Below are 11898 nucleotides of genomic sequence, written 5' to 3'. Positions count from 1 at the left end.
CCGATTGGTTTAACAACCTTGAAGTTGGATCGGTAGATAGTTTTGAAAGATTGACCGAAATGTTTGTGGGTCAATATGTCAGTAATAGTGTGCGGCAGAGAACCTCTGGAGAGCTGATGGCCGTAGAGCAGAGGCCAGATGAATCCCTGAGGGATTACATTAGGCGATTTAACAATGAGGCAAACACAATCCCAAAACTGCAACAAGAAATAGCTGTGATGGCTTTGATGAATGGCTTGGTTGATTCTGATTTCAAGCGTTATCTTACAAGGAAAAATCTGCCGACATTAGCAGCAGCGTTTAGCATAGCCCATGATTACATTAAGAGTGAAGAATTGATGAAGACAAGTAGTAGACATGTCGTTGCCGGAAGAGGGCAAAATTAGCATGAAGGGACATCGTCCGGAAGTAGTAGGCCGAGAGCCTCTGCCCCAGGAAGGGGAGGGGGAAGCCGGCAAGATCCAAGGGCGTCAAGGCCGCCAATGAGATACAGTACTTACACTCCCTTGAATACACCAAGGGCAGCAATCTATTCAGTAAATCAGAATAGAGAAGATTGGTCAAGGCCGATTCCCATAAAGGCAAGGCCAAGGGATGTGAAGAAGTATTGCACGTTTCATAGAGATGTGGGGCATTACACAGAGGAATGTGCGCAGCTGAAGGATAACATTGAGGAATTGATTAGGAAAGGGCATTTGACGCAATACCGGTTGAACACAGGCAGGAAACAGCAACCGGCACAGCCAATTGAGAGGCAGCAGATAGAAGCAAGACCAGAAAGGGTGCAAGGAGGAGTGGTCCGACAAGGAGATGTAGGAGTGCCGCCGTTATCCACTGGAAGAGGGGTAGATGTGATAACAGGGGCGCCAGTGCATGGAGGAACGATTAGTGGAGCGAAGAAGCATTTAGCTGAACACCGTCATCTAGTTTGTGCCCTGGATGTGGACAATCGTCCTCGGCCAGCTGCAATACCTGAAGTAGTGTTCACAGAAGAAGATGCAAGGGGTGTAGTGTTCCCACATGATGATCCGTTAGTCTTAATAGCTAAAATAAATGGAGCTGACATCAAAAGAGTGCTGGTTGATGGGGGTAGTTCGACAAATGTGCTATTTGTACAAGCTTTTAATGAAATGAATATAGGGAGGCAGTATCTGAAGCCGGTATCGTATCCTGTCATTGGGTTCAATGGATCCACAGTAAGGCCAGAAGGAAGTATAGTGTTGCCAGTTAGGCTGGGAGATGGGCCACAAGCAAGGGATGTGATGGCAGAGTTTTTGGTGGTGGCTGTTAAGTCAGCCTACAATGCAATTATCGGCAGACCGATAATACATGATATGTAGGCCGTTGTGTCGACTTACCATTTGGCAATAGCCTATGTGTCAAATTTGGGGGCTGTAGAAAAGGTGTATGGAGGTCAAGTAATGTCAAAAGCTTGTTATGTGACTGCTTTAAAGAATCCAGTTGGCAGTGCTCCAGTACCATGCAATCCGATAAGAGAGGGTGAGCCAACAGTCCAAGACTTAACCATGAAGAACTTTGACACGAGGCCAGAGGAAACTCCAAGGCCGTTACCAGGGGGAACTGTTCAGGTTGAGTTGCAACCAGGTGATCCGAGTAGAACAGTGAAGGTTGGAGCTGATATGGATGTAGATACAAGGTGCCATTTGATAAGCCTGCTGCGTGAGAATGTAGATGTCTTTGCGTTTTCAGCGAGTGAGATGCCGGGGATACATCCAGAGGTGATGGAGCATAAGTTGAACGTGGATAGAAAGTTCAGACCGATAAGGCAAAAGAAGCGCAATTTCTCAACTGAAAAGATAGAAGCAATTCAGGCTGAGGTGAATAAACTCTTAGCGGCAGGGTTCATTGAGCCTTGCACGTATCCGGAATGGTTGGCAAATGTAGTAATGGTGAGAAAGCCGACAGGGAAGTGGCGAATGTGTGTGGATTTTACAGATTTGAATAAGGCTTGCCCTAAGGATTGCTACCCATTACCTCGAATAGATAGGCTAGTAGACTCAACCTCTGGTCATGCTATGCTTAGTTTCTTGGATGCGTTTTCGGGTTATCACCAGGTCAGCTTGCATAAGGCCGATAGGAACAAAACAGCTTTTATAACGGATGCCGGTGTGTACTGTTACAAGGCAATGCCGTTTGGGTTGAAAAATGCAGGAGCGACATACCAGAAATTGGCGGATAAGATATTTGAGAAGTAGAAGGGCCGTAATGTTGAGGTGTATGTGGATGATACAATAGTGAAAAGTAAGGAGAAAGAAGACCTTATAGCAGATCTGAAGGAAACATTCGAGACGTTGAGAAGATATCAGATGAAGTTGAATCCAGAGAAGTGTGTGTTTGGAGTTAAATCAGGAAAGTTTTTGGGCTTTATGGTAAGTGAACGGGGAATAGATGCAAATCCAGATAAGGTGAATGCAGTGCTCCAAATGAAACAACCAAAAACCATTCGTGATATACAGAGATTGACTGGTAGGATGGCAGAATTAACCAGATTTATCAGCAAGTCAGCTGACAAGGCACTTCCGTTTTTCATGGTGTTGAGAAAGAACATGGCATTCGAATGGGGAAAGGAACAGAGTGATGCTCTGGAAGTAGTAAGGAATCATCTCAGATCTCTTCCCACAGTTGCCAGGCCCGAGAAGGGAGAGTTGTTGCAGTATACATTTCGGCATCACCAAAAACGGCAACAGCTGTTTTGTTGGTGGAAAGGAAGAAGCAGCAGAAGCCGATATATTTTGTTAGTCATGTACTAAATGCGGCAAAGCGCAGATATCCAGTGATAGAGAAGATGGCGCTAGCAGTAGTAATGGCAGCTAGGAGGTTAAGGCCTTATTTTGATGCACATTCAATATATGTATTAACAAATCATCCTTTGGAGAAGTCATTGCATAAAATGGATACATCTGGCAGATTACTGACATGGGCAGTGGAATTATCGGAGTATGAAATAAGCTATAAGCCAAGAACATCAATCAAGGCCCAAGCACTGTCAGATTTTATTGTTGAGACAACATATATAGATGAAGAGGAGGAGTTGGGAACATGGCAGGTATCAGTTGATGGTTCAGCTACAGCGACAGGGGCAGGGGCCGGAATTGTAATAACGGCGCCAGATAGGAAAGTATTTGAATATTCCATGAAGTTTAAATTTAAGGCCACGAATAATGAAGCCGAGTACGAAGCTGCAATAGCTGGAATTCAGCTGTCGATAGCAGTAGAAGCAAAACGATTGATTTTAACAACTGATTCCCAGTTGGTATCAAGTCAGTATAGTGGGGAGTATGAAACTCGAGAACCAGCTATGGTGAAATACTTGGAAAAGATGAAACAGTTAGCAGCGCAGTTACAATATTTTGAGATAAAATTGGTTTCGAGATTGAAAAATGCTCAGGCAGATGCGTTGGCAAGGTTGGCAAGTTCGAGTTTTAATGACTTGGAAAGGACAATCATGGTGGAGGTTTTAAAGCAGAGGAGCATAGATGAGGCGTCAGCAGAGGTGCTATGTGTAGACATCGGAGTCCAGTGGTATGATAAGATATTAGCATACCTCCTTCATGGGGCAGTGCCGACGGATAAGGGGGAGTCGAAAAATTTAAGAAAAGACAGTGTATGGTTTGTCATGCACCAAGGTCAGTTATACAAAAGGGGGTTTTCACTGCCATTGCAGAGGTGTATAACGGACTTTGAGTTAGCAAGGTTGATGGAAGAGTTACATGAGAGTAGCTGTGGCAATCATCTCGGAGCAAGAGCCTTATCCAGAGAAGCAATGAGAAGGGGGTATTACTGGCCGACAATGAATGCAGATGCAGTGGCCTATGATAAAAGATGTGAGAAATGTCAAAAATTTGCCCCAGTTATTAACTTGCCTCCAAATGATCTGACACCGATATTAAATCCGATCCCTTTCGCACAATGGGGGATGGATATAGTTGGCCCATTCCCATCGGCTACAGGTGGAAGGAAATTTTTGATTGTGGGTATAGATTACTTCACGAAGTGGATTGAGGCAGAACCAGTAGCGAAGATAACGGCATCAGAAGCGAAGAAGTTTATATGGAAGAGTATCTTCACAAGATTTGGGTTGCCGATGGAAATGGTTTTTGATCTTGGAACCCAGTTTGATTGTAAGCCAGTCAAAGATCTCTTAATGATGTACAAAGTGAAATTTGCTTATGCAGCGGTATGCCATCCACAGTCTAACGGCCAGGCAGAGGCAGCAAATAAGCAAATTATAACAGCAATAAAAAAGAAGATTGAAGATGCAAAGGGTTTGTGGGCAGACTTGATACCAGAGATATTCTGGGCAAACAGGACTATAATCAGAGAAGCTACGGGCGAGTCACCTTACACTTTAGTATTTGGTACAGAAGCAGTTATACCGGCAGAGGTTGGGTTGCCGACATTTAGAGTTCAGCATTACTGTGAAGATCAAAATGATTTGCTCTTACGACAGCAGTTAGACTTTCTGCTAGAGCTCAGAGAAAAAGCAGCAGTTAAATCAGCTGCATATAAAGAAAGAAAGTCAAGGGCTTACAACAGAAGGGTATCTCATCGGCCGTTAAGTGTAGGGGATCTGGTACTGCGAAGAACAGCAGCGACGGGTAAGGGAAATGAGGATGGAAAGCTGACAGCAAGTTGGGAAGGACCTTATCGGATTAGAGATGTCGTCGTCCAGGGATCGTTTTATCTGGAGACTTTGGATGGGGCACCACTAAAGAATGTATGGAACTCGGCTGTGCTGAAAAAGTACTATGTATAAAATATATGAAATTTTGACGTGAAGCTGATATCAACAAAGGATATCAGTGATGAATGAAGAGATATTCAGACAACGTGTGTTGAAAATAGGCATCCTCCATTTAACAGAACATCGTTAAATGGGACGGACAGCTCAAAACCGCTTCCGTGAAGTTAATGAGTCTACAACCTGATCAGTTGTATACATTAACTCGCGAGGTTTCTGGTTCAAAATATAATACCGGCCAAGTCAATTCGAGTATACGCCGATATGAGGCGTAGCTCAGAAAGTGATCGCCAAGAGGGTACCTATCTGGCTGAAACAGCAAAGCAGTAGGTGACCGACGTTATAATCTGGACCAGCAACACAAATTACTGCCTAGTGTACATAATTCTAATATGAACTATGTACACTAGGGGGAGTAAAGAGTGAGATAGATATCGTATATTGATAATCTTTAAATGACAGGTTGTTAAGGCTGTTATGATTGGGTATTGTTATGGTTTGATAATTGTTGAGAGTTGTCAGATATCAGATATCTTTGTTTTTTGCAAACTGTTTTTTGCAAACAATGTAGTTACGATAACATTGTTTAAATAGGCAAATTTGCAACATAAAATATCTTATCCCTAATTATATGATAAGAGATGTCTGAATTTATAAGCAATTGATAAGCAACAAAGCATAATGAAAATGAGTTAAGAAGTTTACACAACAATAAAGTTAGTTGAGAAGTTTACACAACAATAAAGTTGACAATCGATAGGCATCACCACAAAAAAGGGGTATATGCCGATAAAACAACATTGTCAAAATAAATGTTAAGACAGACAAAAGGCAATGAAAAGAGAATTACAACTGATAAGGCCCAATAATACAAGACCCACAAGAAGATGTCGGTGATGACTGCCCGCCCCTTCAAGCTTGTTCATTCTCAGGCACTGGGGAGTTCAAAATGCTGGGATTTTTGGGGCCGTCATCAGCACTTGGCACCAAGTTGTACAAGTCCTCCTCAGAGAATTGCTGCGCTTCAAAGCCGGAAGGGATCTTGTAGGCTTCCTCGTTGAAAGCTTTCTCCACTTTAGCCCAATCCTCTTTTTTCCAACCAGCAGCGTGAGCAATACATCTATGGGAAGCAGTCCAACCTCCGTAGAAACGATCTTGGAGCAGAACTCAGCAGAAGCTAGATAACGGCCAACTGCTCTTTGGCGAATACCATATTTTTCAGCTTCCATCTGTTGAACCTTCTCTTCAAGGCTTTTAATTTTGGCTCTAGCGTCGCTAAGATCTTTTTCAACTGAAGGAAGGCGCTCAATGGCCTTATCCTTTTCAGTAATTTGAGTCTTCAGACTCTGCACTTCCAGTTCCAGACCAGCGACCTTCTCGGCCTTAATCTTCAGCTCCGACATCTCCTTGTCGTCTCTTTCTTTTATTTTCTTTAAATCATCTAAGGCCCTCTCAGCATTTTCGATGATTTCCTGCATAGCACTTTGGCTGGAGGAGGCTTGATGATGCTTTTCTTGGTAATAACAGTACATCTCAACAAGCTCCGTACCAGACATGACGGCCTGAACATAAAGAAATGTTTAAAGTTAAGAATACACAAAGAGAGTGAGAAGCACATAGTAAAGGTGCGCATAAAGCATAAGAATATATATAAAAAAAGAGTGGGATAGACAGGGCCAATAACAAAAATAAAGGTACCTTCATCATGTTGTGCATATGAGCAGCAGAAAGGGGGCCGATTGGACCAGCAGGTCTGTCCATCGATAGAGTAAGATTGCTCAAAAGCCGATAACCGAGATTCCCACCTTGCATTGGGTCATCGGTGATCATAGATTCATTCCGATCGACATCCATGTTAGGTTGCCAACGGTCTCCGGAATGACCAGCAGGGACAGCGAAGCCTTTCAAAACTTCGTCTGGAAATCTTCCAGAGACTCGTTCAATCCATTGATTGGACCGGTATGTCAGAGCCGGAATGCTTGAATTTGAGCCAACCGTAGTAGGAGCAACGGTGGTGGTTGGCTGAAGTTGACGAGGAGACTCGGCAACAGTGAGGTCCTCGATCTCAATCCCTTGAATCACCTTTTTAATGATGACATCAGGGCTCTTACTCTTTGTGGTGGAAGGAGCCTTCTCGTCTTCTGATTTGTCTCTCTTCTTCTCGCCACGACCTTCAGGCTGTATGGGGCTAGAAATCACAACACCCCCACCTCGCCGATTGGCAAGTGATGTCGTCTTTCTCTTCTTGGCGTTATCATCAGCCATGATTTCAGCTCTTCTTTTGGCGCTAATAGCAGGAGCGCGGCCACAAACGGTAGCAAGGGTATCGTAACGGCTTGAAGCCTTAGGACAGCGCCTAATAACTCTTTTCCCGTCAGCTGATAGGCCAAGTTGCCTGTTGTCTAACTTATCTATACCTGAGAGCAAAGAATAAGAAATTCAATCAGTCAAGGGCAAATAATGCTACAAAAGAAAAAAAATTAAGAGGTTGATAAAATGAACAGTACCATAATGGTCAGTCCAACAGAGACCGACACGAGATAACGGCGCGTTGCCCAGTATGTAACTCACATTCGGCACCCACACCTTAGGAAATAAACGGACCTTGCCGTCACCTTCGTCAAATTCTGAGATGTCAAAATGATTGACAGCTTTCTCTTCGTGTTTACCGAGATCTCTCTCGGGAATTGAGTCAAAATGAGGGTGAGACCTGAAGAAGGTTCTTCTCAAAGGAAAGTCCTCTGGAACTGACATGAAGAAGAACCTGACTTGCCAACCCTTGCAGCTTGATAGCTTAGGGTGGACGGTATATTTGTGGGGTTGGGTATATAAAGACCACCACCCATCTGACTGACCATCTCTCTTCAGGGTAATCAGTCGTCTAAAAACATTAAGGGTTAGGGGATAGTTCCGATACAGCATAACCCAAATGGTGGCAATAACAACCCGAATGGTGGGAGGGGTCACCTGAACTAAACAGACATTCCAGGCCTTCAAAATTTTTGCAACAAAAGGGTGTAAAGGAAAACAGAGGCCAAAGTCAAAATGCTTCATGTAAACGGCCACAGAACCTGCCGGGCAATCTAGTACTGAAGCTCCAGAAGGGGGAATTGACAGCTCATACCCGTCAGGTAAGTTGAAAAACTTCTTAGCACGGCGGCAGTAATCTTTTTCGATTGCCGTTTTCCTAAAATCATCATTTATTTTTGCCTTAGCCACTTTCCTATCCCTAGGGAGAATAATAGGCTGTCGGAATTCAGCCCCGTCTGTTTCAGAGTTGTAGCCCTCATCCAGATTCTCTTCCTGGATAACCTCTGCCGTCATATCAACAATATCTTCCTTGCTCTCATTGTTGATACTACCTTCTTGAGTTTCGTCATCTCCTAAAACCGAGTTAACGGCTGAATCATGAACGGGGGATGACGAACCTTCCTGGGGGTTTACAGGGATATCAGCTTCTTGTTCTTCTTCAGAAGAACTCACGACTTGACCTTGCCCAGGTCTTTTGCTGGATTCAGCTGCCTTAGCGGCTTCGGCTGCCTGAGCTGCCTTGGCGGCCTCAACAGCTCGAGGCTGATAACTGGTACTCTTTACTCTTGGCATAGTGTTTATACCTATATTGCCAACGTCAGTGCCGTATTGATTAAAATACTGTTTCCCAGCAAAGCTGCGTAAGTGATAACGGACGCTAACAGGTTCAACGTCAAGAATTTCAGTATCGGCAGAGATATCAGGGTTAGTAGGATGGTAAGCTTGTTCACGGTGAGCAATAGTTCTATGTAGCATAAAAGCACGTTTTTCTTCTTCTAAAGATAGCGCCTCAAAGGGGTAATCTATGTTATCGGAAAGGGAAGAAGAATTACCCTGATTACTACCGGTTTCTTTACCTAAAGATTGCCTAATTAAACGACGCCTAGCAGTGCTTAGGTTAGGGAAGTTTTCTTCAACGCTATTTTCAGACATTTAATTTTAAAAAAAAAAACAGGAAATAAAAACCAGCATGCAAAATTAGAAATTAGGGTTCGATAGTACCTTCGCCAAAAACTACTGGTTTGATGTCTTTTTTTGCAAGCAAATGACACGGAAGTAAAGCGTGCTGAGAAGTGCTGAAATGCGCAAGTTGATTTTAGGAAGGAAAAAGTAAAAGCTCTGATCGAAGTGTAGTTGGTTCTGAGAGAAAACTTAGAAGAAATGAAAAGTAAAAAGAAAATGGCGGAATTTTGATCTAAAAGGAGGAAACTGAAAAGTCAGTTGAGGTGAAAGGCGGTTCAGAAATCCAACGGTCCTGAATCGGCAATCGTTTTCAAAAAGCAGCGATGGGATTTGCGACACGTGTACTTAATTTTATCAAGTTTCCCGCTAAAAAAAAAACGGTTACACTTCCATTTTATAATTTGTAACAAGTAGACCTTGTCTGCTATCGGCATACAAGGTCACTTGGGGGGGAAAACGGAGTTTTTCGCTCCCAGAAATTGCAACAATTGGACCTTGTCTGCTATCGGCATACAAGGTCACTTGGTGGGGGAAAACGGAGTTAATGAATAATAGTAATGTGTTGATAGAGTATAACGGAGTGTAAAATTGAGAGATAAAATCTAAGATAATGCAAATGAATATACCAAGGAATTATAACATTATACAAGAAGTCATCCTAAATGTTACAAAAATAAGAAACCTGTGTATTAAAATCTTCTCAGCAAAAGAATATAGAGCCTAAAGGACAAGAATAAATCCAGTTGTAGTCACACCGTCGGGTTAGAGTAAAATTTCTGAGGTGTTCTTAAACTTCATCCACTGCTGTATCTGAGTGTAAACCAAAATGGGTATAACGAACTGGAGCAACAACAGGAATAGCAGTAATGCTTCATTGGTACACAATGCTTGACAGAGTGCAAGAAACGATGTACTATATGAAAATTCCAAAATGAGGTGAAGTTTGCAGAATGAGAAGTGGAACCCAAAGTTTGTTCAGTTAGATTAACTGAGAACGATGATATGTGATCATGCGTCCTCACTTGGGGGGCTAATTGTATGGGATGATATGTAGGCAAGACCGATATCTTGAAGAAACGCGTGATCAAACCATGAGTAATTGCGAAAAGGCGCTGATATGTACCAGAAAGTAGATATATTGGCTTGTCGGAATTTGGCACGTGGCAACAGAAGCTTGACACTTGGCTCAAGAAGTTTTGCATGGATGAGAGCCACCTGTCAAGTTGAACCATTATAAATAGTAGGTAAGACCTCATTAATGAAGGTATTAATTACTCTCTCTCTCTACTTTCTCTCTCATACTTATCTTCCTTTCTTAAACACTTTCTGACTTTATCATCGGAGTGGTTATCCCCGGATCACCCCGGGGTTAGCTAACTTCTTCTCATTGTGTAGGTTCTCAGCTTGCCGATAGGAGTATCAGGATCTCGAGTCCGAGTTCTTGGGAGATCAGATCCAGACAGAAACAAGGTCGATGGTGGTTGTTGTGATGTGTTTGGCGGAGAGATGGTGGCAATGATGCCGACGGAGAGAGATGAAGAAGAAAGCTGTAGCTATGGAGTAACCTGGGTAGAGAGAGATGAAGAAGAAAGAATTGTCAATATTTACAAAATTGCCATATTTGTCACTCAAATCGAGTAACCTGGGCTCACTCTTTTCTATTTTATACTTTGACAGCATAAGGATTGCAGAATTATTGCGCCATAAGTCCATTAACATTCCAAATTGCAATTCATATTTTTTCTTTTTTTTTGGTTTTTGTGATAATTCTTTCCAGATATAGGTGTAAATGAGCCGAAGTGTACTGCCCAATTATGTTCATGATCATTAAACTCAGGTAGTTTTTCGAATCTGTTAAAACGCATTATTGTAAATCACTTGTGAGTGTCTCACATTAGAGAAAGATGAAATATATTCTACTTTATAAGGTAGAGGGAATACTGCTACTATCATCAATTGGTTTTAGTATGGAACATCTTTAAGCATTGTTTGTGCAATAGTTATTATGTGCACCATGGAGCACCTAGAAATAGGTGCACTACGATTATAATGTGAATATTAGTAAAAAAATATGAACATTTTACAAAAAATGAACATTTTGTATAAAAAATATGAACACGCCACAAAAAATGAACATGAACATCCCATTATATATGTTCATATTTTATAACGTATTGTTCATTTTATATGCACTAAATATTCAGTTTTATTACAAAACAATTGAATTATCCCAAGTCAATCAAACTTATTTAAAAAAAATTGGTGTTCATTGTAAAATAGTAAAATAGTATTATCTTCATATTTAAAATTTCAATGTTCATTTTCGAATAATAAATGTTCAATTCGAAATTCTGTCTTGTTCATATTTATTGACGCTTTATAAAATAATGCAATAATTATGATAAAAAATTTCAATGTTCATTTTCAAATAATAAATGTTAAAATTCGAAATTCTGTCATGTTCATATTTATTGACGCTCATTATAAAAATGTAACAATTATGATTAAAAATTTCAATGTTTATTCTCAAAAATCATATGTTCAAATTCTAATAGTGTTACGTTCATATTTATATGTTCATTTTTAGAAACTATAGTTTAAAACTTTATTTATATTTTTAAAGAAAAATAGATCATATTAATTCATTATAAATTCTTTTATGTTCATTTGAAATATAATAAATGTTCCTTTAATATATCAAATCCCAATTGTGGTTCATAATTCCTTAATCCAAATTAACTTACGTTCATATATTTATCTAACTCAAATGTTTATAAAAAACATATACAAGTTCAGATATCTAACCTAATTTGTTCATAATTACAAAATTCAAAAAGGTTTTAAAAATACATAAATTGAATGCAAAGAATCACATGTTCAAATATATAAATTATAAAGTACAAAATGCCAATTTTTTACAAAAAATGATTACAAAATACATAGATCTAAAAAAAAAGGTTCACAGGTAATGTATCACATGTTCAGAATTATAATTAAGATGTTCATAATTCCAAAAATATATGTTAGTAAAAATATATATTTATATGAAACGTATCATACGTTCATATTTTTAACTTAAAATGTTCAAAATATAACCAAAAAAGAACTGTTCATAATAAAAATACACAAATATCACTAAAAAA

General features: G+C 40.5%; 1 protein-coding gene across 1 annotated transcript; it reads left to right on the top strand.

The window, feature by feature from the left end:
* The first annotated feature begins 482 nt into the window (after positions 1 to 482).
* LOC145578207 (uncharacterized) lies at positions 483 to 1340 on the top strand. The gene has a single exon (XM_081635566.1). It carries the CDS (start codon positions 483 to 485, stop codon positions 1338 to 1340), a length of 858 nt encoding a protein of 285 aa, XP_081491692.1.
* The last annotated feature ends 10558 nt before the right edge of the window (positions 1341 to 11898 follow it).

This window comes from Chenopodium album, chromosome 14, assembly GCF_948465745.1.
Source record: "Chenopodium album chromosome 14, dcCheAlbu1.1, whole genome shotgun sequence".
Lineage (NCBI taxonomy): Eukaryota > Viridiplantae > Streptophyta > Magnoliopsida > Caryophyllales > Amaranthaceae > Chenopodium > Chenopodium album.
The sequence above is the reverse complement of the archived record's forward strand: the minus strand, read 5'-3'. Positions and strand labels throughout refer to the sequence as shown.

What these genes read in the sequence shown, in the direction of transcription:
- LOC145578207 (XM_081635566.1), top strand. Translation starts at nt 483, where the DNA reads ATGAGATACAGTACTTACACTCCCTTGAATACACCAAGGGCAGCAATC.